Source organism: Ceratotherium simum, chromosome 3, assembly GCF_057802395.1.
Source record: "Ceratotherium simum simum isolate JZ-2026a chromosome 3, ASM5780239v1, whole genome shotgun sequence".
NCBI classification, from domain to species: Eukaryota; Metazoa; Chordata; class Mammalia; order Perissodactyla; family Rhinocerotidae; genus Ceratotherium; species Ceratotherium simum.
Window position 1 is genome coordinate 50547984 of NC_141902.1, and position 25957 is coordinate 50573940.

General features: G+C 38.6%; 1 protein-coding gene across 1 annotated transcript; it reads right to left on the reverse strand.

Annotated features, from left to right (window-relative positions):
- Nucleotides 1–25191, reverse strand: PYGO1 (pygopus family PHD finger 1). The gene is made up of 3 exons (XM_004421606.3): nt 24924–25191; nt 7731–7816; nt 1–6407 (listed from the first exon to the last, which is right to left on the reverse strand). The coding sequence occupies exons 1-3, from the start codon at nt 24970–24972 to the stop codon at nt 5283–5285; spliced, it is 1260 nt and encodes a 419-aa protein (XP_004421663.2). The 5' UTR covers nt 24973–25191; the 3' UTR covers nt 1–5282.
- Nucleotides 25192–25957: the final 766 nt, after the last annotated feature.

Sequence of the window (25957 nt, forward strand, 5' to 3'; positions counted from 1 at the left end):
TAAAATTTTTAAGAAGTATTTATTGTCTTATGAGTGTTATGAATTACTAACACCAAAATTTACCCCTTGCTCCACTTTCAAAGACATTAGGCCATCTACTAATCCATAAATATTGATGTTTCACATACTTCATAGAGTAGCTTAAACATACCAGCATAAGAAATAATTAGTATTACATAGTAATTTCCTTTGCCATAGGAATAAATGTTGGACAAAGTCTGGAAACATTTTATTTTCCAATTTGAATTACAGTAATTTTGCCACAGACCACAGCACTAGTGCATGTGTTACTTTAGACATGCTCTAAGAACAAAAGAAAAAATTACTGCAAAAATACATGTCACCAATGTGGAACACACTCAGATTTGTATAAAAGTACTGAACTAATATCCCAAAAAGAGGTATATGTAAACAGTACATAAGGAAGAAATAGTTTTAATATGAAACAGTCATTTAAGTCACATACATCATGATAAGAAGCAGGACTTTCTTTTATAAAAGATATTTTAACTAACAAGCAACATCATCTACATCATCTACAGAACAAGAAAAGTACAAGTATTTAGAATAAGTTTTAATGTAGTTGCAAGTTAATGTATTGTGACAAAATATGACAAAGATGAAGCTTATCCATTGGGTTTCATTAAAAGTTTTCAATAAAATACAGGCAGCCTCTGATGTACTAATGTCTGGCTTACACATAGCTACTTTCTTCCCTTCACTTCCCCCAGACCGCTTGTCTTGGGAGATGTTAATGCCATCCCCAACCTCATAATTCCAGGTATGCCTCTAAACTCCCATCACTGCACCAAGCACTTCTATACTGCTCTACTGGATACACAGAATAGAGAAAAAGGAGAAATTACTAAAATTTAGGAATTAGAAGAAAACCTATGAGTTCAGAAGTAGAGGAAGGGAAACTCTGAAAAGGCCCAACAATCTAAAGGAAACTGAGTATTCTCAAGACAGTAACAGCCAACTCAATAAAAATACTGCTTCCCACAGTGCCTGAAATGTAGTCATATTGTCTGATATCTTAGATAAAGATTCATTCTGAACTAATAAACAATCTTTTTAAAAAGAGAAATTTAATCTCACTTTCTTCATTCATATCTTGATGGAAAACACTTTTCCCTTAAAATCTAGCCAACCACAGCCACATAAAGAAATAGGAATTCTGATTGGAGGAAAGATATGAAATTTTGAAGCACAGAGCATCCAGGAAGAGAAAAGGCAAGTCGGCTTATACAGCATTCCACTGGAGAGTTTAGGATGGCATAAGGGCAACTGGGAAACATTCAGACCAAAGAACTTAACCTTCCTGAATCACGTCAGGAAAAAGGAAAGACCTCTGCTTCTTTCTCCCTCCTACATTGATTGTTTCCCTAAAGAAAACTCAGGCTAAAGAGCGCTCAGCATGATACTATTGGTTAACTACATTATGGTTTAAATAAGTCTTTATGAACTTCTCTAAGAATCTAACAACCTTATATAGAGTTCCAAACCACTATTTACAAATGAACTTTGGGAGCCTAGATGCTTTTAATAAACTTTAATTAAAAAAAACTAAAATAGCACAAATGTTCATGCATATGAATACCTCTATACACTGCAAAAAAGAAATCCAAAAACTCTTTAGAGCTCCCTTAAAAAACCCATTGCTTATATATATTTTTACTATTAAATACAATTACTACAGTATGTTGGACAGTAAGTACTAGCACTCTTAATTTGTTCAGGATGAACAAGTTTGAAAGAATATTAGATGAAGACTCCTGATACTTATTTTATTTGGATGATTCAAGTCAGCAGACATCATGGTGACCCATACTATTGAGTTTTTTTTCCTACCACTAGCCAGAGTTGGGAGTCTAAAAAAAAAAACATAAAAAAATTGCATTTCTTTATATTGTGTTAATCTATGAAGAATAAGCACAAGTACAAGAAAATTTTCAGTTTTATGTACATCATCTTCTAATTTGGATAACAAGAATTATAATAGCAGTACTCTAAAGTATTTCACACAAAAGGAAAACACTGATCACCAATCTAAATTCTAAGCAGTCTATCTGAAGAGTGATTGATTTGTCTTTTACAAGCTAAGCTGTTTCAGTATTAGTGACTCCAGTAGCATCTAGAAGCAAGTGGCAGGAATTCTCTAGTGAAATGAGCAAAGCAAGTTCTGAGAAAGGAATCGATGCTTCAAGACTTTCTATCAGTAATCTAGCCTTGGTGAGAGAGCCTAGCTGCAGACAGTTAGCCAGGTCGAACGTTGGCAAAACTTGAGACTGTAGGAGAAACTCCAAGATTTCCTGCTCAGTTGTGTGTGTGTGTGTGTGAGATGAGGACTTTCAGTGAAGGAAAAGGATTACATCAAAAAGGTGCAATGCTACTGGAAGATTATTCCACCTGTGTGCATTTCTTTCCATCACTGAATATTTTTAAATGTTTGGGGCAGCTCATCACTTGTCCTAAGAAAGCCATATCAATTCGTATAATATCCTTCTTTGGTCAAATTGGGCAAATTAGTATCTGGCCATTCTTATAGCCCATCACTTTCCCTACTAAAAAGCATCTAGACAACTTCTGACTTAGTGTTATGAAGAGACAAATGTGGAACTAGTAAGAAAATTAATTCAAATACATGAGAACATTCATCAGCTATGATTATACTTTGCCTTTGATTCACAGTCAGAATCAACTATGGGTTTTTCTTTTGAATATTTACAGATTCCTATTTAAGTAAGGTACTCTGAAGACCTAAATACTCGAATAAAAATTCACTTGTTTGTAAGTTTTAAAAAACAACTACTTGGAAATGGAAAATGTAAGAATCACATTACAAATCAAGCATCTTTAGCTTGGGAGAGGTTATTTCATTTTCACGAAACAACTAACTACTGAAACTGTAAGCAATAGAGGGCTTAAGAAACTGCATAATCAATCTTAGCAATGAGCACAACTCAAGTACCACCGTGTAAAGAGTTAACTCCTGCAGACACTGGAAGGTTCAACTCAGTATCTAACTGTATTCAGTGTCATAAAAAATCATGATCTGATACTAGGACTGGGCATATACGCAGTGCATCATTTCTTAAAAATCAGCACTCATTAGGATTTCAAGAAAAACATAACTAGGTCCTTAAACATTTAGAAAATTATGTATCTCTAACAAAACCTACAATGTAAGCAAAATGGGATCTTCGAGTATGCTACTGAACACATCAAATGTCAGTCAGCCCAAAATACCGCATTTTACCCTGCTTTAACTGGTCAAGTTTTCACACAAGGTAGTACCTAGTTTTAGAGTTTATATCATTTCATTTCCTAAAATTGTAAAGATACATATGTTACAGCTATTGAAAATATTTTGTACTCACCTCTAACTAGTCACCAGTAAATGGAAAAAACCTTATGTTACCTTGTACCATATGAAATTGCTGTTTTTGTAGGTTAAAATTAAAACACGTTATTAAAAAAATAAGTTTTATTCAATCAATATATGCATCATGAGCATTAATAATTTCCTTCTAATAGATAATTAAATATTTCATTTTTATAAAATTTGTCATTTGTTAGGCTGCATAAATTGTTCAAATCCTCCAATTACTGCTTCTCAATTGGAGAGTATGTTGTTTCTTAGAGAAAGTTCTAAATGATGAGATAGACGGTGGTTCATTGGATAAAGGTCTGGTGACTACGATGGACATGACTGAATTTAATAGCCCAATTCAATTAACTTTGCTTTAGTGGCTTGTGACATGAGAAGCCAAGTGCTGTCATGCAAAAGTGCGTGTTCATGTTTATTAATCAAAGGACTTTGTTTTTTAATCAAATTTTTCATGCATAATTTTAATTTCTTGGCAATATGCTGCTGCTGCTGTTTCACCAGGGTTTAAATAGTAGTAATTAATTATCCCTTTTGCAGATCACCATACAGTCTTCAGAACTTTTTTGGTTGCAATGATGATAATGGCGCAAGTTTGGGAGCTTCACCAACATCCAACCATCGTATGAATTGCTATCAATTGTGATACAGTATCTGGCTTTTTTGGTCACATGTTATGATCTGCTCCAAAAATGGGTTTCTGCTGTTTTGAATCTTAATGAGTTCACCTTCAACTGTCTCCATTCTTTATCATCTCTCAAGAGGATACTCTCAGGTCCATTTTTACACTTTTCCCAGTCACAGCAGAAACTCCTGTCTGCTGCAAGGGCTCAAACTGCTGTTTGTGAGTTAGCTTTCACCTTGGCGCTTAATTGGTCTTTGCTTGAAATGGTTTTTGATCTCCCCTGAGGCTCATTTTTGAATTCAGATCCCTAGAACAAGATTTTTCAAACCACCACTGCGTAGTTCTTTTGCTAGCAGAGCCTGCTAACACTAATTGATATTTCTACCTATCTCATTTGCAATATGTCGCAGTTTGAAATCACATTAGAAAAAGTATTCACAATTCTTCTGAGGATACTATATTATTTATTTCTCTGGAAAACAATACAAAACAACTCAACAATCAAAGAAAATTGAAGATTGAAGAGCATGATTTTGTTTTAATTTTAAATAGCACAACTAGAAACATACTTTATGTCAACTCTACTAACTGCAGTCAATTTTCAACTGATCTAATATTAGCAATTTCATGTGGTACAATCCACAAATTAATCAACAAATACTGAGCATCTACTATATGCTAACATCTGTCTCATATCTGTACAGATATCCTGGAAAGACTGACTTGAAAATATCAAAGTCACTAATTTCAACGACCCTAGTCAGGAGGAATCTGGTGTCATACCCTATTATTTTTAAAAACACCCACTAAAATGTATGCTTCCTTCCATGTTACAGCCACATAAATTTTTCCTGAAAACATGTTAAATGGATCCTTGAAAAAACTTTTGAACTAAATGTTTAACGTGATATCGCCAAAGTTCAGCACTGAAATATACATTTTTTCAATGATTCTTTTAAAAGTCAAAACTTGCCTACACTTGCTACATATTATTTTGAAGCTTCAAGAGGCTTTTATGTTTATGATTAACAACAAGTAACATTTATTTGTATAGTACTTCCTGAAGCACCTCATATACATTATTCTCATTTAAAATAGCAAATGACGATACAAAATTTGTACTAGTAATGAAGTGGAATATTAATAAAAACTAAAAGGTAAATAATCTTGTGTGTGAACTTAAAAAAATAATGTAAAACATTAAAATCCTGTGTCACTGAACCTCTGTAATACACAGGACAAAAAAACCACTTTTGTTACTGCCTGTGATTAAGCATCACTGCCCACTGCGGGTGGACCAAACGTTTCTCTAGTGCGCATTAGCTGGACGTCTTTGTCAGCCATACAGGTGTCACAGCCCCACACTGCTGAGGCTTCCGCAGTTAGGAGGCCATAAGCTGTTTCAGTCATTCCAGTGCAGATCCGGTGAAACCACTTCTGACAAGAGGCTTCACATAAGATGGCATCCTGATCATCATTCACTTCATTTGTACAAATTCCACAAGGATACACTGGGTCGGAGGAAGAATGGCCATGACGGCTTGGGTGGAGGGAGGATTTATTGCTTTTCTCAGTGGTGCACGTATCGGCTGCACCTCTAGCTTGTCGTGGCTTATTCTGTGTCCCATTTGCATGGCTGTTGTTTGTAGCTTCAGTGCTACTCGAACGGCTATTCTCTTGATTTACTGCATTGTTTCGATTAACATTTTTTAATTCAATATTGCTCTGATTCACTGTGTCCTCCATATTTAAGTGAGGTGGATGAGCAGAGGAATTTTGATTCGTGTTTTTGGTTGCTCCTTGACTAAAGTCTTGTTTTTGGGGTGGTGCTTTTGCTTGACCAAAAGTGTTTGGGGGAGGAATAAAAGAATGATTAGATTCTAATGGAGAAGTAAAATTTGAATTATTTCCAGGGACAAAGTTAGATGCCAAGTCAGGGTTAGATACCTGGCTAGCATTCTGTGGAGGAATCTGATTGAAGTTTTCAGCAGGATTTTGTCTAAAATGTTGATTAGGCATGTTAACATTCTGAGTTAGTGCATTATTATAAGATGGATTTCCAAAACTTGAATTATCATGTGGTCCAAAGTTAAAAGCATGAGGTCGATTAAAACCCATGCCCAAAGGATTCTGAGGAAATGGGTGTGGCTGATTCCTGAGCGAGTAAGGACCACAGTATGGGGAAGACATTCTTGGAGGAACGTGAGGTGGCATTCTGAATGTGCTATAACCTCCAAAGCCAGGATAACCAGGGCCAAGATATGGATTTGATGAAGGTAGTGGTTTATAGGAAATAGTATTATAGTTGTCATCAAATGGATTAGCAGCCACTAGATGGTCAGAGTTTGGATTCGGTGGTGGAGCATACTCAGACAATGGAGGAAAAGAAGGCCCCTGAAATGAGAATGTAGAGTAAAATGCATGTTTTTGATCAAAGAAGTCATTAAAATTGTCCTGTTATCTTAACACTTATGAACCTAATTTTAGTCAAATTTCTATTGCAGTGTTACAAAAATTTAATTCTTCACTTGACCTTTCAATTCCAAGTCATGTTTATATTTAATTATATTTAATGATAAGAATGTGTAGGTTTAGGGGCCGGCCGGGTGGCGCAAGTGGTTGAGTGTGTGCGCTCCGCTGCGGTGGCCCGGGGTTCGCCGGTTCGGATCTCGCGCGCGCAGTGACGCACCGCTTGTCAAGCCATGCTGTGGCGGCGTGCCATATAAAGTGGAGGAAGATGGGCATGGATGTTAGCCCAGAGCCAGTCTTCCTCAGCAAAAAGAGGAGGATTGGCAGATGTTAGCTCAGGGCTGATCTTCCTCACAAAAAAAAAAAAAAGAATGTGTAGGTTTCTTTCATTTAGGAAAGGAAATAAGGTATGCTTTTCTGAGTTCAAATCCATTGGTACTTCAAACTCCAAAGGTAACTTCCAAAAGAAGCCTCATTACCATAATTTTCATTTAATATGCTTGTCTCTATAACTCTAGAATCTTTCACTTAAAATTCTAACTAAAAATACCTTTTATACCCTCCAAATAGCCATAAAATTAAATAACAATAAACAGGATCTAAATTTTTTTCCTAGCTTAACTTCAGGGAGTAGCTATTAAAGTATCCCCAAAGTACTAAGCTCTAGGCCTCAGACTGGAAAAATAAACTTCTGGTTTTAGTCCCACCGCAAGTTTAACAGATGGTGGCCAAAATGGAAAAAAGTAATCTGTACACACATCATACTTATTTGCAGTCTTTATCATAAAAAGAGTGCTTAAATTCATAGCGAATAAAACCATGAAAGCCTGTATTTCTAACTGTTTATTACAACTACAGGTCATAGACAAAAGATGCCTCCACCATGACTGCTTCATGAAATGCACACACGACTGAAGTACTATAACAGCTGAACGTTACTTCAGGTTAAACTTGTGTCCATATATTTTGAAATCTTTTAATAGAACTACAGGTATCTATCCCTTTTAAATTAGATTTAAGAATAAGCATTTTAATTTGTCTGCCCACACTTCCTTGCAATACCTATTCTAGGCCTATAGTGCAACCATAGCCATTAGTTGCAGAATAAAAAAACACGATCATTGCAGAATTCACTATTAGGTTCTGAATGAGGATAAGAAACAAAACCCATGACCAAATTTAAATTGACCTCATTGGCCTGATGGTATCAGTGAAGAAAAACTGGTATCAAAGAAAATGTCAATTTACCTGTGTATTTGTCTTCCGTTTTTTCTTATCTGGGCTTCCTAGTTGTACACCTGGTGCTCCTAACCCATCCAGTCCACTATCACCACCTAAAAATAAATAAATAAAATTCAGATAATATTTCCACTTGTAAGTGAAATCATTTTACAACTCTCATAGCAATATCTATTATAATTATCTGTTAATGTTTTCTATTTTTGTTAGATAAAAAGCAATACTAAGCTCTTACTACCTTTGTTTTTCAAAAAGTCTTCCCCATAATTTCAGACCGAAACAGTCATTCATCTCTACTCCCATAGTATTTTTTATTATGCTTTCAGTGAAAAAGAAAGTCTCCATCCCGCCCTCGAACCTTCAGTCATCTGGTTCCCTGTCCCTGAGGCAACCACTGTTACTAGTTTCTGGTCTACCTTTCCAAAGATAATCTAGATAAATTCCAGTATAATATCTTTAATGATGGCATGCATATTATACACAGTGGTTTGCACCTTGTTTTCTTAGTTGGAAATCATTCCATGTCATTACATATAGAACTGTTCCATTCTCTAATACCTGAGTAGTATTTCATAGTATGATTATACCATAATTCATTAAACTGCCCCCCTCCCCAATTGATGGATATTTAGGTTGTTTCCAAACCTTTGCTGTTCCTCAATGAAAATCACGTATAAATGTCTTTACATAATGGTACAAGTCATTCCTAGAACTGGAACTGTGGCATCAAAGGTATGTGCCTTTTAATTTTTAAAGGTATTATCAAAATACAACAATGTATGTGAGTATTATTTTCTTAACAGTGTATGAGCAAGCAAAAGCAAAAGTATGACTATGAATCTAAGAGGTTAAAAAAAAAGTTTATCACTGGAATTTTTTTTCCACTAAAAAAACCTTTTAAAGACAAAATCATCCCATTAACAACAACATGGATGGACCTGGAGAGTATTATGTTAAGCGAAATAAGCCAGACAAAGATCAACACCATACAATTTCACTCATATGTGGAAGATAAACTAACACACGGATAACGAGAACAGTTTAGTGCTTACCAGAGGGGAAGGGGGTTGAGGGGTGGGCACGTGGGGTGAAGGGACACATTTATATGGTGACTGACAAATAATAAGGTACAACTGAAATTTCACAATGTTATAAACTATTATGACCTCAATTAAAAAAAAAACTTTTTATTATGGAGAATTCTAAACATATACAAAAGTAGATAGAAGAATAAAATTATGCACACACATTTATAGATACACATTTGTAGTAACATACAGATACACACTTGTAATAGATTAATAAACAAATAAATCCAATGAGTTGACAGAGAATTAGAGGAGACCTGCTTATATATGTGGATTCTGAGAAAGGGATATTTAACCCCAAGACCTAAAGGATGATAACAAATCTCTCATGTGAAGAGGAGAAGGAAGAGCCTCTAGGCAGAGAGAAGAGCATGTATGAAGATTCTTAAGTAAAAAAGAGCTTGATGTGTTTAAGAAACGTAAAAGAGGCCAGTGTTAAGGGACTCTGGAGAACGCCTTTGGAAGAGGCTGGAGATAGGTGGGGACCAGATCATTTTAGAGTGTTATGGACTGAATGTTTGTGTTCCCCCCAAAATTCATATGTTGAAGCTCTAACCCTCAATGTGATGATATTTGGAGATGGGGTCTTTGGGAGGTAATCAGGATTACGTTAGGTCCCGACGGTGGGGTCTTTATGATGGCATTAGTGGCCTTCTAAGAAGAGAGAGAAAGAGAGAGCGATCGCTCTCACTCTCTCTCCCTACCTGCATCACAGAGGAAAGGCCATGTGAGGACATGGCAAGAAGGCGGGCATCTGCAAGCCAGGAAGAGAGCCCTCACCAGGAACTGAATTGGCTGGCACCTTAAACTTGGACTTCCCAGCCTCCAGACTATGAGAAAATAAATTTCTGCTGTTTAAGCAACCCGGTCTATGGCATTTTGTTATGCTAGCCCAAGCTGGCTAAAACATAGAGCCTTGGAATTTATGGTAAGGAATTTGGATTTTATTTGAAGAACAGTGGATGATCATTTAAGGGTTTTGAGCAGGAAAGTGACATGATTTACGTTTTTAAAAGATTATATTAGTAGCTGTGTTGAGAATAAATTGGTGATGGGACAGGGGTAGCAGCAAGGAGACCAGTAATGATATCTTTACAATAGTAGTTCAGGAAAGGAAATGGTACTTGGCAATAAAGAGAAATCAGTATGTTGAAGACAGTCCCCCACATAACAAAATGCAAAGCATATTTCTGTAAGAGCCCTTTAGAGAAGTTTAAATACTGTGGAGGTGAAAAACTATGACAAACTATAACAAAATTTAATAAGGATTCTGGATGTTACATTAATACTTAAACATCAAAAGTTTTCTTATATACAAACTACAACCAGTTAAAAGATAAAGTAGAAGAAAAGTTTTCATTTACAGGTACACAACTAAACTAAAATAAAATAGCTAGCATTTTTAAGAAATTTAAGAAATGCACAAGGTAAGTATGAATAAAAACTTTTTAAAAGCCCTACTGAGAGACACAAAGGAAGACTTCTAACAAGTGGAAAGGTATTGCCTGTTCTGGTTTGCCATCTAGAAGAAAATAACATCATTTTTTTACCTCACTTATTATCCCAAACAGCCTTGTTGGACCCTCTTCAGAGATATCAGCACCAGGTGTCTGAGTCCCAGGCTCACGGGGCCCATCCTCCAAGCCCAAAGGCATTAATACCAACCTAAGCAGCACCCCCTTCTCAGAGATCTGACATTCACAGAGCCCCTCCTGTGAGTTTATGTATTTTAATAATTCCAACCTCTCTCCTTTGACCCACAGCCTTAGGAATGGTAGCTGCTTCCCACAGTTGATACTTCTGTGAAAACTTTGGTATCCTATTTTTCCACTTCAGTTTAATATCTGTTAACAATATTTTATATTAAATTCTTTCTGTTAAAAATTACTGGTATGGTTTCTGTCTCCTGACCAGACACTGACTGATATATTTCTCAAATCCCACCAGCCAGAAACTATCTTTACTACTAGGTTAACATCATTCCAGACATCTAGCTTACTATCTACCTACCTACTTTTCCTTCTACGTACATAGTGCAATAGAAATACTTCTACAAAAATATGATACTATTTTTAAAATAAAAGCATTAAAGTATAACTTTATTAGAACTTAATAATGGAAAAAGAAATAAGTTAAACTGAAGAATATGCTAAATGTTTCTTCACCAAAAGAGAAATGTTTGGGGAAAAAAAGAGAATTTTTTTTTTTTTTTTTTGTGAGGGGGACTAGCCCTGAGCTAACATCCGATGCCAATCCTCCCCTTTTTTTTCTTGAGGAAGAGTGGCCCTGAGCTAACATTCCTGTCCATCTTCCTCTACTTTATATGGGACGCCACCACAGCGTGGCTTACCAAGCGGTGTGTCGGTGCGCGCCCGGGATCCAAACCTGCGAACCCCAGGCCGCCACAGCAGAGCGCGCACTTAACCGCTTGTGCCACCGGGCCGGCCCCAAAAAGAGAGAAATTTTTGAAATGAATCCTCTACGGCTAAGACAAGACATCAAGAAAAACATTACATTGGAGAAATTATAGTTTTTCTTTTTTTAATTTTAGATAGCACTGACTGACTCCCTGCTTTGAAAGTTGGGAATATAGTATCACATCTTATTCTACTTTTTCCCCCTTTTAGCAGGGCATTTTTTATCTCTAGATTCAATTCTTTATTTCAGGTAAATTTTCTTTCTTTCTTTCTCTCTCTCTCTCTATTTATTTTTCCCCCCCAAAGCCCCAGTAGATAGTTGTATGTCATAGTTGCACAGCCTTCTAGTTGCTGTACGTGGGACGCGGCCCCAGCATGGTTGGAGAAGCAGTGCGTCAGTGCACACCCGGGATCTGAACCTGGGCCGCCAGCAGCGGAGCGCGAGCACTTAACCGCTAAGCCACGGGGCTGGCCCAAATTTTCTTTTATCATATCTTTGAATACTTTTTCTGCTCTATTTATTGAGTGCTCCATTTCAAGGGCACTAATAATTATCATTATGCTACAGAGACTTTTAGCTCCATATCTATTAGTTAGGTCTTCTGACTTGACTCTGTCTTTTTCATCTACACTTAATCTGATTATCTGAAGCTTTGCTATCATGTAACTTAATTGTTAACCATCTCTATTCTGTTCTTTATTTCTAATTTATTTATTTGTTCTGTAATTATGCTGTTTTAGTCCTCAATTTGTTCCCTTTGTTCTGCAATTTACCTTTTATCTCATTTTGTTGTAACATAATCTTGTCTTTTAGCTCTTGTTTTATTTTATTAAGTTGTACCACTTGAGGTACATGTAAGATATTTCTGTCCTGGAGTTTATGGGTTCTTCATCTTCTGCATGCTGTTTTTTTTCTTGTTTTTGTTAATTCATTAGTTTGCTATGGTATGTTGGCATAGTTATCATGCTTTTATTTTATCTTGCAACTCTGCCAAGACCTCTTATTTGCTCTGCTTTAACATGAGTGACTTTTTGACTCCCTTGTATTCACATCAAAGATTGTTTGCTTGGCTTAGGCAGTATGCTACATCAACTGAGATAATCATATGATTTTTTTCCTTTAAATTATTTTAACGTTGAACCCAGCCTGACATTCCCAAAATAAATCCAACTTCCTCATTTTTATATGAATGTTACTATTTTTATATGACTGGATATGCTAACATTCTTTTTAGAATGCTTACTTATATTAGTAAGATTAACCTGTTGTGTTTCTTTGGAATATCCAGGCTCTTAATTCTCAGGTTTTGTTATATGCACATCTACGTAGTTGGGGGTGCAGTAACCCATTCACATGAAAGGATTCCCTTGTGTCCCCTGATTCAATTTGTATCTCTAGAGCTTTCTTTTCTGTCAGAGACAGTCTGCCCTTTTTTAAAAAAAAAAAAAAAAAACTTTCCCTGTTTCACTCATTTTTTTCTTATTCAACAGAGTGAGAAGATAAGAATCCTCATTTAATCTGCTTCTCTCCAGACTTAGGGTTATTAGTAAGAATTCTCAAGATTTTGTAAATAACTATCAGCTTCCAAGGGGCAGGGGTTGTCTGAGAAGCCTAGGAGAGTGAATTTCACCCTGTTCTAGATTTATGGTATTGGGCTGTGCCATTTCCCTTGTTTGTTGCTGTTGCCAAACATTTGTGCTGTTTCTTTTAAAACTGTTTTGGTCCATTTCACTTGAAATTAAAAAAGAGATTCTGTAAAGTAGTTCTGTTCTACCGTCTTAACTTAGAAGTCTATATCTAACTATATCTATGTTTTTTCACTCAATCTGTATAACGAACCTATAAGGTAGGTAAGTCATCCTCATTTTCAAAAAAGAAATGGACTGTAAAGGGGTCATACCACTGGTCAAGAGCAGCTCAGAAATCTAAAACTAAAGTTTTGTTTTCCTTTGCTTTTAAATGTACAATCAGTGGTTTTTGAGCATATTCACAAGGTTGTATAACCATCACCACTATTTAATTACAGAACACCATCATTACCCCAAAAAGAAACCCTGTACCTGTTAGTAATCATTCCCCAGACCCCCGGTCCCAGGCAATTGCTAATCTACTGTCTATCTATATGGATTTGCCTATTCTGGACATTTCATATAAATGGAATATAATATATGGCTTTTTGTGTCTGGCTTCTTTCACTTAGCATAACATTTTCAAGGTTCATCCATGTTATATTATGTATTAGTATTTCCTTCCTTTTTATGGCTGAATAATGGTCCATTGTATGGATATACCACATTATGTTTATCCATTCATCAGCTGGTGAACATTTGGGTTGTTTCCACTTTTTGGCTATCATGAATAATGCTGCTATGATCAGTTATGTACAAGTTTTTGTTTGAACATATGTTTTCAATTCTCTTGGGTATATACCTAGGAGTGGAATTGTTCGGTCATATGGTAACTCTATGTCTAACTTTTTGAGGAACTGCCCAACTGTTTTCCATACTGGCTGTACCATTTTACATTCCCAACTGCAAAGTTTGAAGGTTCTAATTTCTTCACATCCACCCCAATATTTATTTTCTGTTTGTTTTTTTAAAATATAGCCATCCTAGTGAGTATAAAGTGGTATCTCTTTGTGGTTTTAATTTGCATTTCCATAATTACTAATGATTTTGAGCATCTTTTCATGTACTTATTGACCATTTGTATATCTTCTTTGAAGAAATGCCTATTCAAGTCCTTTGCCTATTCTTTAGTTAGGTTTCTTGTCTTTTTTTGTTGTTAAGTTGTAAGAATTCTTTATGATTTCTGGGTACTAGACTCTTATCAGATATATGATTGCAAATATTTTCTTCCATTCTGTGGGTTGTCTTTTCAATTTGATAGTGTCCTTTGACACAAATAAGTTTTTAATTTTGAGGAAGTCCAATTTATCTATTTTTCCTTTGGTTGCTGGGGTAAAACTAGGTTTATCTACTTCTAAGATACTAGTCTGCCTCCCTAAAATCTTATGCATATACTGTCTTCCTCAGTGGCCCACAAAAGGTAAAATTGAAAACTTCTGGTTCAAACTAAAGGAACCCCTATCTTTTAATTCTAATATGATGTGGTAATTCCATTTTAGTAGACGGTAAGTAAAGAACTGATAGTGAGATCCACTCCACCCCTCAAGGTCAGCTGTTCAAAATCTGATGGTTCAGGAATGACTAAAACTATTACCAATTTATAACTATTCAGTAGCCTATATGAAATGAACCAATGATTTCATATTAGCAATTTGTATGCAGTTTTCTATAACAGTATATACTCAAATACAACAGAAAAATGTGTTGTTCTTGAATCTGAACACTTAGAAATTCTGACAAGTTTGGCGTGGAAAAAGAATTAGCAATGGTCTTAGAGATTAAATAATAAAGTGGTTATATCAATAAACAAAGGAGCCAAATGTTAAAGCCCTGTCTTTCCTAACACCTGTCATGGGTGTTTCATTTTAACAAAAGTATAAATAGAAAAAGATAATTCTTAAAAATGAAAACAATTATTAATAAATTAGTCTCTAATCTAGAATATATAAATTACCATTCACAGCATTAAGACTATTGAATAATTGTAATTTTACAATTAAAATGCAATGTAATTTAAGATGGACAAAATGTACTCTTAATAGTTAGTTTCTACCATCGCTGTTCACTTTCCAAAAATTTAATAACAATTACTTGTATTTACTCTAAGCAAAACTCTGACCTTTGGAATCATTTAAATAAACTTATTATTTTCAAGTAATCTGTGAGCAAAACCACCTAAAATTCTTATTTTAAAATTGAGTTTTATGGTATTAATTTTTATTTAAGAGTCTAACCCCTCCGTAAAGCAAATCTTCAAGTTCCCACTGGTCTCTGTTGCCCACTTACTGTTCCTCTAAAGAGTTAACTAACACTTTCAATGGCTCTGACTTTTGGCCTTACCTAGGTCCTTCCTGCTGCTGTGTGTAATACTGGTGGTTCCTCTCCATGAGGTAATCAGTAATGTTAGATCAGATTCATGGTCATAAGGGCTAATTAGAACATAAGCTACCAAGAATTTCTATGATTCTCACTCTTTAAAAATGAAGTGAAAGGTGAGCATCCAGGGAAGGGGAAAGTAGTGGTTACAGAGCTAGTTATTTAGATTACCCTAATAACTTTTGGTACCAAAGCTTCTCTCTAATCTACTCTACATACCTACTGCTGCTAACTCTGCAAGGGAAACCATGACTTTCAGCCAGAAGTTGAGAGTTGTGGGGCAGAGAACCAAGAAAAGAGGAGCCGCCAAAGCTTACGGTAACACTGGCCACTCTGATCCTTCTGTTAATACTTGAATTTCTTCATCTCATCTCTTCACTCCTACCTGCCCAGTGCCCACTGAATCCATGAGGGGAACAGAAGTGAAAAAGGATGATGTCAAGAATGGAACAAGAAGCCTCTCTCATCGCAAGAAAGCAAAGGAATTTTATCTATCTACATATTAACACCTTATATTATACCAGTCAATCCCAATTAAGAAAAATAATACTCTTACCTCTCTTTTCACCCTTTAACCTTTATCCAGAGCTGGAAGTTGAAATTATATCTCTCCTTATAGTCTTATAGGAGCGTCCATTCTATTAAAGAAGCAATTTTTTCCCATCTAAAGATTCCACAAATTAAAGATTTTTTGATATGAAATCCATTTATAAGTATAAAATTATTTTTTCTAATCATAAGTACTTTTTGTAAAGTGTGGACTATTTATTTTAGGCTTTTTATTTATTTATTTTTTAGGTTTAATTATAACCTCTTTATTCCTCATATTAAAGACTCAATCTATTTTGGCCCCCAAGTCCTTAAAAGGGAGTGAGGGCATTATTCTGTACACTAGATAGCAGTGTGCCTTTTATGTATTTTAAATTTTCATTTTTTAACCTCATTTTATTTATAATAATGGTTTGGTTTGTGATAATGACTGGTATCATAAGTAATATGACTATATTATTTAAAAATATTTTATAATTAATATTTTCCTTTAAACAGACTTGCTTCATCATTATTCTAAATAAGTATGTATTTATGTATTCTATGCTGATTAAATGACACAAACCAGGTTTGTGTTCCCCCAAGATTCGTATGTTGAAATCCTAACCCATAATGTGATGATATTACAAGGTGGGGCCTTTGGTAGGCGATTAGGTCATGAAGGCAGAGCCCTGTGAATGAGATTAGTGCCCTTATAAAAAACAGACCTGGGAGAGCTCCCTTGCCCCTTCCGCAGGTTAGGACACAGAGAGAAGACAGCCACCTATGAATCAGGAAGTAAGTCCTCACCAGACACCGAATCTGCTGGCACCTGGATCTTGGACTAAGCTTCCAAAATTGTGAGAAATGAAATTTCTGTTGTTTATAAGCCACCCAGTCTATGGTATTCTGTTATAGCAGCCTGAATGAACTGAGACAGTGCCAACACAATGCTTGGCACATAGTGGGCACTAGTTCTCATTTTGCTTTCTTTTAGACTAAACTTCACTTCAGTTTCTATAGTATTTAACATCTTGTCAAGATATCTAATATCTAGCAGTGTCAACACACTCAGGGGACACTTAAATATCAGTTTTTCATAATAGCACAGAAGTCTGGGATATAATGTCAGTTTACTCTATCGCTTACTATGAACGTTTACTATGAATGTGAACATCTTAGCTAACAGCTTTGTCTTCACCTGAAACACATCCTTCTGTAATACTGGTCTCTACCATGGAATGGAAATATTATGACTATGTGAACATAGTATTATATGAATTACATCAAGCATTTGGTGTAATGGCCTTATGTGATCAAAATGAAGGTGCCTTTATTTCCTTTTAGAATGCAAGGCAGAAAGTGCCCAGTGTGTGATGCCCAGAAACTAGATCAATCTGGACATGTAATAAATATTAAATTCAGAAAGCCCTCAACATCAGCGATTTAAGCTTTCAAATATTTGTGGTTCCTGTGTCAGCTGTTCTCCCCAAACTAATGATCTTTGTATTACTGAGGAGCATGAGGTTTAAGGTTGCTCAAAAAGGTAAAAGCTTAGGAAGGTGGGTGGATGGTATCCATGTGTGAAGCTGACTCTATACAATAATACTTCTAATAATAAACTTATTTTATTAACAGCCAAATTTTTAAACAAAAACTTAAGAAATCATGAAGAATAAAGCTGCAGATAATCACAAAAATCATATAACTTCTATTTATTTGTCTTTTTTAGCAAAATTGTGAAATCTGAGAGGTTTCTGCTTTTATAATTTTTTTTTGTTCATTGTTTTCTCCCTAGAGGGAGATAACTTTCATTTCTGTTCACTTCATACCCACTCCCAATCAAAACAAGAAAGAGCATGCTGTAGGTCATTTATTTATTGATTAGTAGATTAAATATACTGAAAAGTGAACGTTGATCACATTACTTACTATATTTTAGAACGTACATTTTAGACCTTCTATTGCTGATTTTAAAAGTAAACACTTATAGATAAGTTACAATGTACCAGACACTGTTCTAACTGCTTTATATATACTAACCCATTGAATCCTTCAAACAACTCTATAAGTACTACCATTATTCTCATTTTGCAGCTGAGGAAACTGATGCACAGAGAGATTAAGTAACTTGCCAAGGACCACCCAGCTAGTAAATAATAGAGCCTGAATAAGATCCCCGGCAGTTGTGCTCCAGAGTCAAAATGCTGTACTGTTTCTCACTACTGCTATTAGCACATCTGTAGAGACTGGGAATAGGAAAGGAGACCTGAAATCACCCTTGATCATACTTTACGGCTAGCCTTGAAGGTAAAGATGACTTAGACCTCTTGAGTTTCCTGGAACAAGAGTGTTAGAAGAGAGAATTGTATAATCTTCCCAAGAGGTAACTCTCTCACACCTCTGAGGAAAACAAACAAGGAAGACTAGATTACCTGAAGTTACTGAAACCTCTTTGGTAACATTCATCAAATTAGATTTCAGAAACATTTGTTGAGCTTCTGTAAGCATGGAAAGAAAAGTAATAATTCCTCCCCCTAAGGATCTCATAATCTAGAGAAAACAATTTTTTCTTTTTCTTTTTTTTTTTTTGTGAGGAAGATTACCCCTGAGCTAACATCCGTTGCCAATCCTCCTCTTTTTGCTGAGGAAGACTGGCCCTGGGCTAACATCCGTGCCCATCTTCCTCTACTTTATATGGGATGCCGCCACAGCACGGCTTGCCAAGTGGTGCGTCGGTGCGCACCAGGGATCCGAATCTGCGAACCCCGGGCTGCGCTGAAGCGGAGTGTGTGAACTTAATTGCTATGCTACCAGGCTGGCCTCTTTTCTTTCTTTTTTTGAAATGCTTAAATTTAATGTTACAAGTACTATGATAGAGACAAGCACAAGATATTGAGGGAACAGTAGGAACTCTCATCTAATCCTGACTGAGGGAGGAGTGTCAGGAAAGACACCCTGGGAGGTTTCAACTGAGCTGATGCTTTGAGGATGAGTATCTTACCAAAGGTGGGAAAAAACAGGACATGCCTAGCAGAAGGAAGAGAATGTGCAAAGAGAGATTTAAAGGCAAGAGAGACCATGACAACGCCTAGAGAGGAAATGTGAAGATTTCAGAACTGGAGCACAGGAGACAAGGGAGAACATTTCATGGAATATGAAGGATGGAGGACTAAGGTAAGCCTGAGCCAAATTAAAAAGGGCCAATATAAGAAGGTTAGATTTTTATCCTAAAGGCAATAGGGAACCACTAAAGAATTTTACAAAAAAGAGTAACATGACTGAATTGTGTTTTGGGAGCACGATGGCAGTAGAACATAGTGGCTAAGACTTTGGGCCCTAGAGTTTAAGTACTAGCTTTGCCAATGATTAGCTGGGTAAACTTGAATGTGTTACTTAACTACATATTACTTAACCTCTCTGAGCATCAATTCCTCAACTGTAAACCTAGAATGATTTACATCTAACTCACAGGGTTATTGAGAGGATTAAGCAAGATGATCCACTTAAACCACTTAGCAAACTGCCTGGTAAGTACTCAATAGATGGTAGTTATTTATCACCAGCAGCAGCAATGTGGAAAATGAATTAAGAGGGACAAAATGGGAGGCCAGGAAACCAGCGAGAGGGCTATTATACTAATCAAAGAGATAAGCAAAATCTGAACTCAATAAGTGGCTGTGGAAAGGTCAAGATGATGGGTTTAAATCATATTAAGGAGACAGATATTCTAGGACTTTGGGACTGTGTTGGTTGGGAGTTAGGGATGGGTTTGGGTCACTGGATAAACGAGGTTCACCAAGACAGGGAATATGGGAGAAAGAGCACACCGGACATCTCACAGATAGATACCTTTCATTCAACACATTAAAAACAAAATTCATTCATCTCCCCCTCATAAATCCCCTCTTCCTTTTATATGTCTGCGACACCATTCTCTTATGGTTTTTCTCCTCTGCTTCTCTGGCTACTCCTTCACATTCTGCTTTTCAGGGTCCTTTATTCCCTTTTGTCTCCTAAATACTAGTGTTCCTAAAGTTGCTTTTCCCTTCTCACTTTTCAATCTCTCTTGGGTGAGCTGATCTATCCCCAAGGCATCAATTAGTATTCACCTGTTTACTGATAACTTCCAGATCTCTATTTCTGGCTCAGACCACTCACCTCAGTTCCAAACCACAATATATCCATTGCGTACACTGGAACATCCCAGGGGGATATTTATTCAATGTGTCGAAAACCAAACTCACTTTCCTGATAATCTGCCTAGCCCTTACATATACCAATTAAAAAACAAAACAAAAATTCCAAAAAATCTTTTCTTTAGACTTTCTCTCACTGGCTCTTCCCCTCGAGTCTGTGACTACATAAATTATGCTTCCTTTCCAATCTTTTTTTTTTTGGCTGAGGAAGACCAGCCCTGAGCTAACATCTATTGCCAATCCTTCTCCTTTTTTTTTTTCCCTTCCCTTTTTCTCCCCAAAGCCCCAGTAGATAGTTTTACATCATAGTTGCACATCTTTCTAGTTGCTGTATGTGGGACGCGGCCTAAGCATGGCCTGACAAGCTGTGCATCGCTGTGCGCCCGGGATCCGAACCCAGGCCGCGCCAGCAGCAGAGCGCGCGCACTCAACTGCCAAGCCATGGGGCCGGCCCCGCTTCCTCTCCAGTCTTAATCCAAATCCTCCATACACTCATTTGATCAAGATGATCTATATTTTTCAGTAAAGTCTACTTTTAGCACTTTTATGACATTTCTGTGTTATTATCCCATGCTAAAATACATTCTTACCTCTCCAATGTCATTTCTAACTCTGGTTAAAAGCATTTCATCTTCTCCTTCCTTCTCTAAATTCCTTCTCTTCCTTCCTCTTCATCTCTAAATTTCTGTCTTTCTTCCTCCATTCTCTCTTTCTTTCTCCAAGACTAACTCTTCATTTGAATCCTTGACGCTATTCCTCTTTTCTCATCTGCAGAGACCTGATTTATGAGAACAGGAGTCTTGTCTGTCTCACCCCCAGCTTCTGGAACAGTGAGTGCCTAGCACATGGTAGATATTAGAAAACATGTATTGACTGCTTTATTAATGAATTATCCTTTCTTTCTTTTGCCTTTTCAGTTTCCCTCCTTTCCCTCTACATTGGGTCCTTCCATAAGTCTACCAATATGTTTAAGTCTTTTTTCAAGGGATAAAAAAATAAATAAAAAGATATCCATACAAACTTTCTCTCGACTCTATCTTTCCAAGCTACTGGCTATGTCTTTCTGCCTACCACCGAGCTTCTTCTAAGGCACATCTTCACCACTTAATCTTCAGTAACACTTCAAAGTAAACCACATTTATGGTTTACTTTCAAAAGTGCCCTCTGAAAATCAACACTGACTTCCCAGACCTTTTTCTCATCCCTCATCCTCCTTGCTGCTCTTTCTACATCATTTAACACAAAGGAACACCCAGTGCTTCTTAGGACTCTTCTCCAGGAGGCCTTTCTTGATTCGCTTCAAGATAGGTTATATGTTCCTTTATTTTGTGCAATCATAGCACTTACTATGCTGTTTGTAACTGACTACTTATTTGTCAGTATCCTGGACTAGACTAAAAATTTCTTGCAGACAGGCGTTATGTCTTCTTAATCCATGTATTCCCACTGTCTGGCACTATGACTGTTCAATAAATATTTGTTGAATAAATGAATGAATATTGTCATCAGATCAACACCTAAGAGTTCTAAGAATACTGGAGAATGGGAGTGTTGGTTAAAATAAGGATGACAAGTAACATTCTAAGGGAAAAGGGCAAGTAAAATTAGTATGAGGGGCTATGGACAATCAGAAAGCAGCATAAAGATATGAATGAGTTACTTCACATATTTACTCATTCATTCATTTGGTATTTACTGTAGGCAAGGCAATTAGAGGAGAAACAGAAAGATAATCAAGATATTGTACCAATCCTCATGGGTCTGTCTTATAATCAAGGGCTGAGGGTCTGGGGGTAGTTAAGAAATGGTAGGAAATAGGAGTAAGATACTTTGCCACTAAATAGCAATTCTGAATCTAATACTGAAATATCAGGACAAGTTTGGAAGACCACAAATCAGCTTCCTCTGGTCCACTCACCTTTGCAATCTAGGTCTACCAGCAGCAGCTCTAAAACTTTAATGTATATAAGGAACACCTGGAGATCTTGTTAAAGATGCAGAGAAATCTCCCAGAAATCCTGATTCTCTGGGTCCAGTTACCTACATTTTTAATAAGCATCCCAGGGGATTATGATGCTTTTGGTCTACAGATTATACTACTGTAACGTCCTTAGTCATTCATATTGTCATAATTTTGCCATATCCGAGTTCCACTTATAATATTATCTTCTTAATAATTTCTTTAAATTAAAACTATATGTATAGGGCCGGCCCCGTGGCTTAGCGGTTAAGTGCGCGCGCTCCACTGCTGGCGGCCCGGGTTCGGATCCCGGGCGCACACAGACGCACCGCTTCTTCGGCCATGCTAGGGCCGCGTCCCACATACAGCAACTAGAAGGCTGTGCAACTATGACATACAACTATCTACTGGAGCTTTGGGGGGAAAATAAATAAAATCTTTAAAAAAAAAAAAACTATATATATAAATGTCTTATATATATACATATCTATACACATCTTAGTCTTATCCTATGCAAGAGGTTTGATGACTTATATTTTTTATAACACACATGAAATAAATACATAAACATTAAAAAGTCTGTCCCTATACATCAGTGGATGGGAAACAGTTTGAGAAGCACTGCTCAAGAGTTTATGATCTGCAAACACCATATCCTGCACACAGTCTGATGATATAAATTATAGCAAAAAGTTCCACGGAAGTGAAGTTCAACAGAATTGTGCTTCAAAAGAGCTCATGTATATATTCTGGAATCTTTTATGGATTATAAAATAGTCTATAAATGTTTTTAAAATTAATGTTCTAATTATTACAAAACAACTTACTATAAAAACCTCTCCTCATATTGACTTTTCATTTTAAAAAGTGCTTTCTTTTTAATTCTAGTACTTAACTCTCAGAATATTCTTGAGCTGACATCTGAACCAACTCCCACCGGCTAAGGCATCAAACATAAAAGCAGCAGTCAGAACAAGATGAAGATAGATCTGTGCTTTGGACCCATAATCAAATGCAATTTTAAATAAAATAGATGAGTATTTTATTCAGTCTGATAATTGAGTTCAAAGGTATAAACTCGATAGCTCTCTTTCTTTTCCTTCAACCTCAGAGTAATTTATAATAATAGGCAAAATAATATGGCAAAAATATCAGAGGAATAATTGTATCTCAGAAAGAGATATTCCTTAAAGGCCTTGGTAACTCATAACCACAAACAGAAAAGAAAGTTGAAATAGAAAACCTTCACCAAATGAAAGATTGTGCTGATATTAAGCCTTTAAAAACAATGTTCTGCTCTAAATCACGTTTTTGCATAATAGCTAAGAAAATCAATCTCTATCTAACTACCTGAGTGGATTTTTTTGGACACCACGTTGTCACTGTGTCACAAGCCAGTTCTATATGTTTAATTTCTAGTCATGTGGAACAAAAACATAGATGAATGATTATGATCCTTGATCGCTACATCACTTAAGTCAATTGGAAATTTATCTTATTACTTACTGATTTATAAAGCACTTTATCCTGTTTGAATGAGAGGATTATTGCAATAGTCTCCTAACTAGCCTCTCTGCTTCAGCCCCTGTTCTCTACAGTCTATTCTCCACACAGCAGCCAGAGAAACTCTGTTAAAAATATGTCACTCTTATGCTCAAGATCATCCAGTCCCCATCTCAGAGTAAAAGTCAAAGTCTTTTAAACAGCCCACAAGACTCCCAATACGCAATCACCCTGTCCTTCAGCTCATACCACTCTCCCTTTGCTCACACCACACCAATTACAATAGCTTCTTTGCTGTTGCTTGAACACACTAGGGAAATTCCAGACCCAGGGCCTTTGCACTTGCTGTTCTTTTTGCTGAGACTGCTCTTCCTACACATATCCATATGGCTCTGCTCTATCACTTCCTTTGGGTCTTCGCTCAAACATCATCTTCCAGGTAAGCCCTCTTACATATATAGTAGCTACCTCCCCACTCCCATACATATTTCTGAACCACTTTTCCGGCTTTGTTTCTCTCCATAGCACTTACCATTTGACATTCTATACCTTTTTTTGTTTGTTTATCATTTGTTTACCTTAGAGGAGTCTGAACTCCTGAGTGAAGACTCTTTTTTGCTTTGTTCACTGTTGTATCCCAGTGCCAAGAACAGTGCCTAGCACACAGTAGATGTTCAATAAATATTTGCTTAATGAACAAACAGTATTACTTAAACTTGGGGACTTTCAGCCTTAACCCTATTAAGAGCTGGAAATAAGAGCTGGCCAATACCCATCAAATTTCAAGATGGTTATTTGGCGCCTGTGAATTTACATGCATTATCTTTTGTCTGGTACATGGTTCCCTCTTATTTTTCTTAGATAGTAAGGCAGCAGGAAAATTCCTAACTAGCGTGCAACGAAGAAGCAAACTAATCATGTATAAAACTGATTGTGGGTGATTTGATTCTTATCCATAAGCCAACAGAGAAAATGCCTTTTGAATTTATACAGTTTCTCCTCTTAACCTAAAGAAAATAAGCTGTGTGTCTGTTGCCTTTTGTAGGATGGGAAGGGGGGCCGAGAGAGACGCGAAGGCCCCGCACACCTTCCTCAAGAACGTCAACTCTAGTGCAGTCCAACTTACTTTTTTGGGGGGTGGGCATGGTTCGTGGTCTCTGCCAGGGGGGGTTTCTTTCTCACCCTTTGAGTTGCCTATTGTGCTGTGTCTTGCGAATGAGGGAAGGTGGGAGAGGAGCGGGGAACGAAGGGATGCTGAGCGCGGCTTCAAGTGCCTCCCCACACAAAGTCGGGGAGGCGAGGGCTCCGCGCCGGTGTCTGGGGCGAGCGGGCGCCGGAGCCGCGCGCCCCCCACCGCAGCCTCGGCCCCGGGGCGCAGGCGGGACGCGGGCTGCGCGGAGTTAGGCCCGGACAGAGCCCCGTGGCCTCCCGGCGGCCGGGCACGCGGCCCCCGCGCACCCCACTCCGCCCGATCCCCTCAATCCGGCGCCCTTCGCCGTTACCTCGAACTCTCTTCAGCGCAATGGGATCCTTCTCCTGTTCTGCTGACATTACAGACCGCAAAGCATGACTCCCCCCCAGGCCGCGGGAATTCAGCGTCTTTGATGCTGCGGCGGCGGCTCCTCCTCCTCGCGGGGCCGCTGCGGCTGCGAGGCGAGGCTCCGAGCCGAGGCGCGGCCGAGGGCGGCGGGGACGCGGGCCGACTTTGCAAAGTTTGGGAGGAGGACGAGGCCTCGGGCCGGCCGGGCCGCGTGCGGGGGCCGGCCGGGCTCAGCGGCGGCGGCGCGGAGCGCGGCCTGGGGGCGGCCCCCCGCCTGGGGCCGGCATGTGCGGAGGACGAGTGCGCCGCCGCCGCCGCCGCCTCCCACTCCTTCTTCCTCGCCGCCGCCGCCTCAGGAGCCGCTGACAGGGGAGGCAGGAGGCGGGCGGCCGGCCCCGGCGGCGCACTCACAGCGCCCTCTGAGGAGGAGGTCTGCGCTCTCGCCGCTCCCGAGTCGCAGACACAAAAGCCCCCAGCCTGGAGCCGCCTGCAAAACCCGCTCTGGGGCGGGCGAGGGACGTGGCGCGGCCCCGCGGCTTCCCCGCCCTGAGCTCCCCAGCCCCGCGCGGGGACGCACTTCGGGGGGCGGGGGCCGCTGCCTCGTCCCGCCGCGCCTCCCGCCGCCGCCGCCGCCGCCTCGCGCTCCGCCTCGGCCCAGCCCCCACGGCCCGCGCGCCTCTCGCTCCGCGCCGGGGCTCGCGGGCCCGCGGCCCTCGCAGCCGGGCGGGCAGCGCGCCGAGGGACCGCCCCGCCCAGCTCGCGCGCGCCGTCCCCCCCGCCCCGGCCCCCCCCCTCCCCGCCAGGCCCGGGGACGCCCGGCTCCCCGCGCCCCCGCCGGGCTTCTGCGAGGAAATGGCATCTCCCAACTTCGTCGGAGGCCACGGCGGGCATCTGGGCCTCGCAGCCAGGCATCTGAAAGAGAACGTATGACCCGAGAAAACTTTGTAAGCGGGAGTTGGAGAGTTCTCGGCTGGCATGTGGAGACCCGGAGTCCCC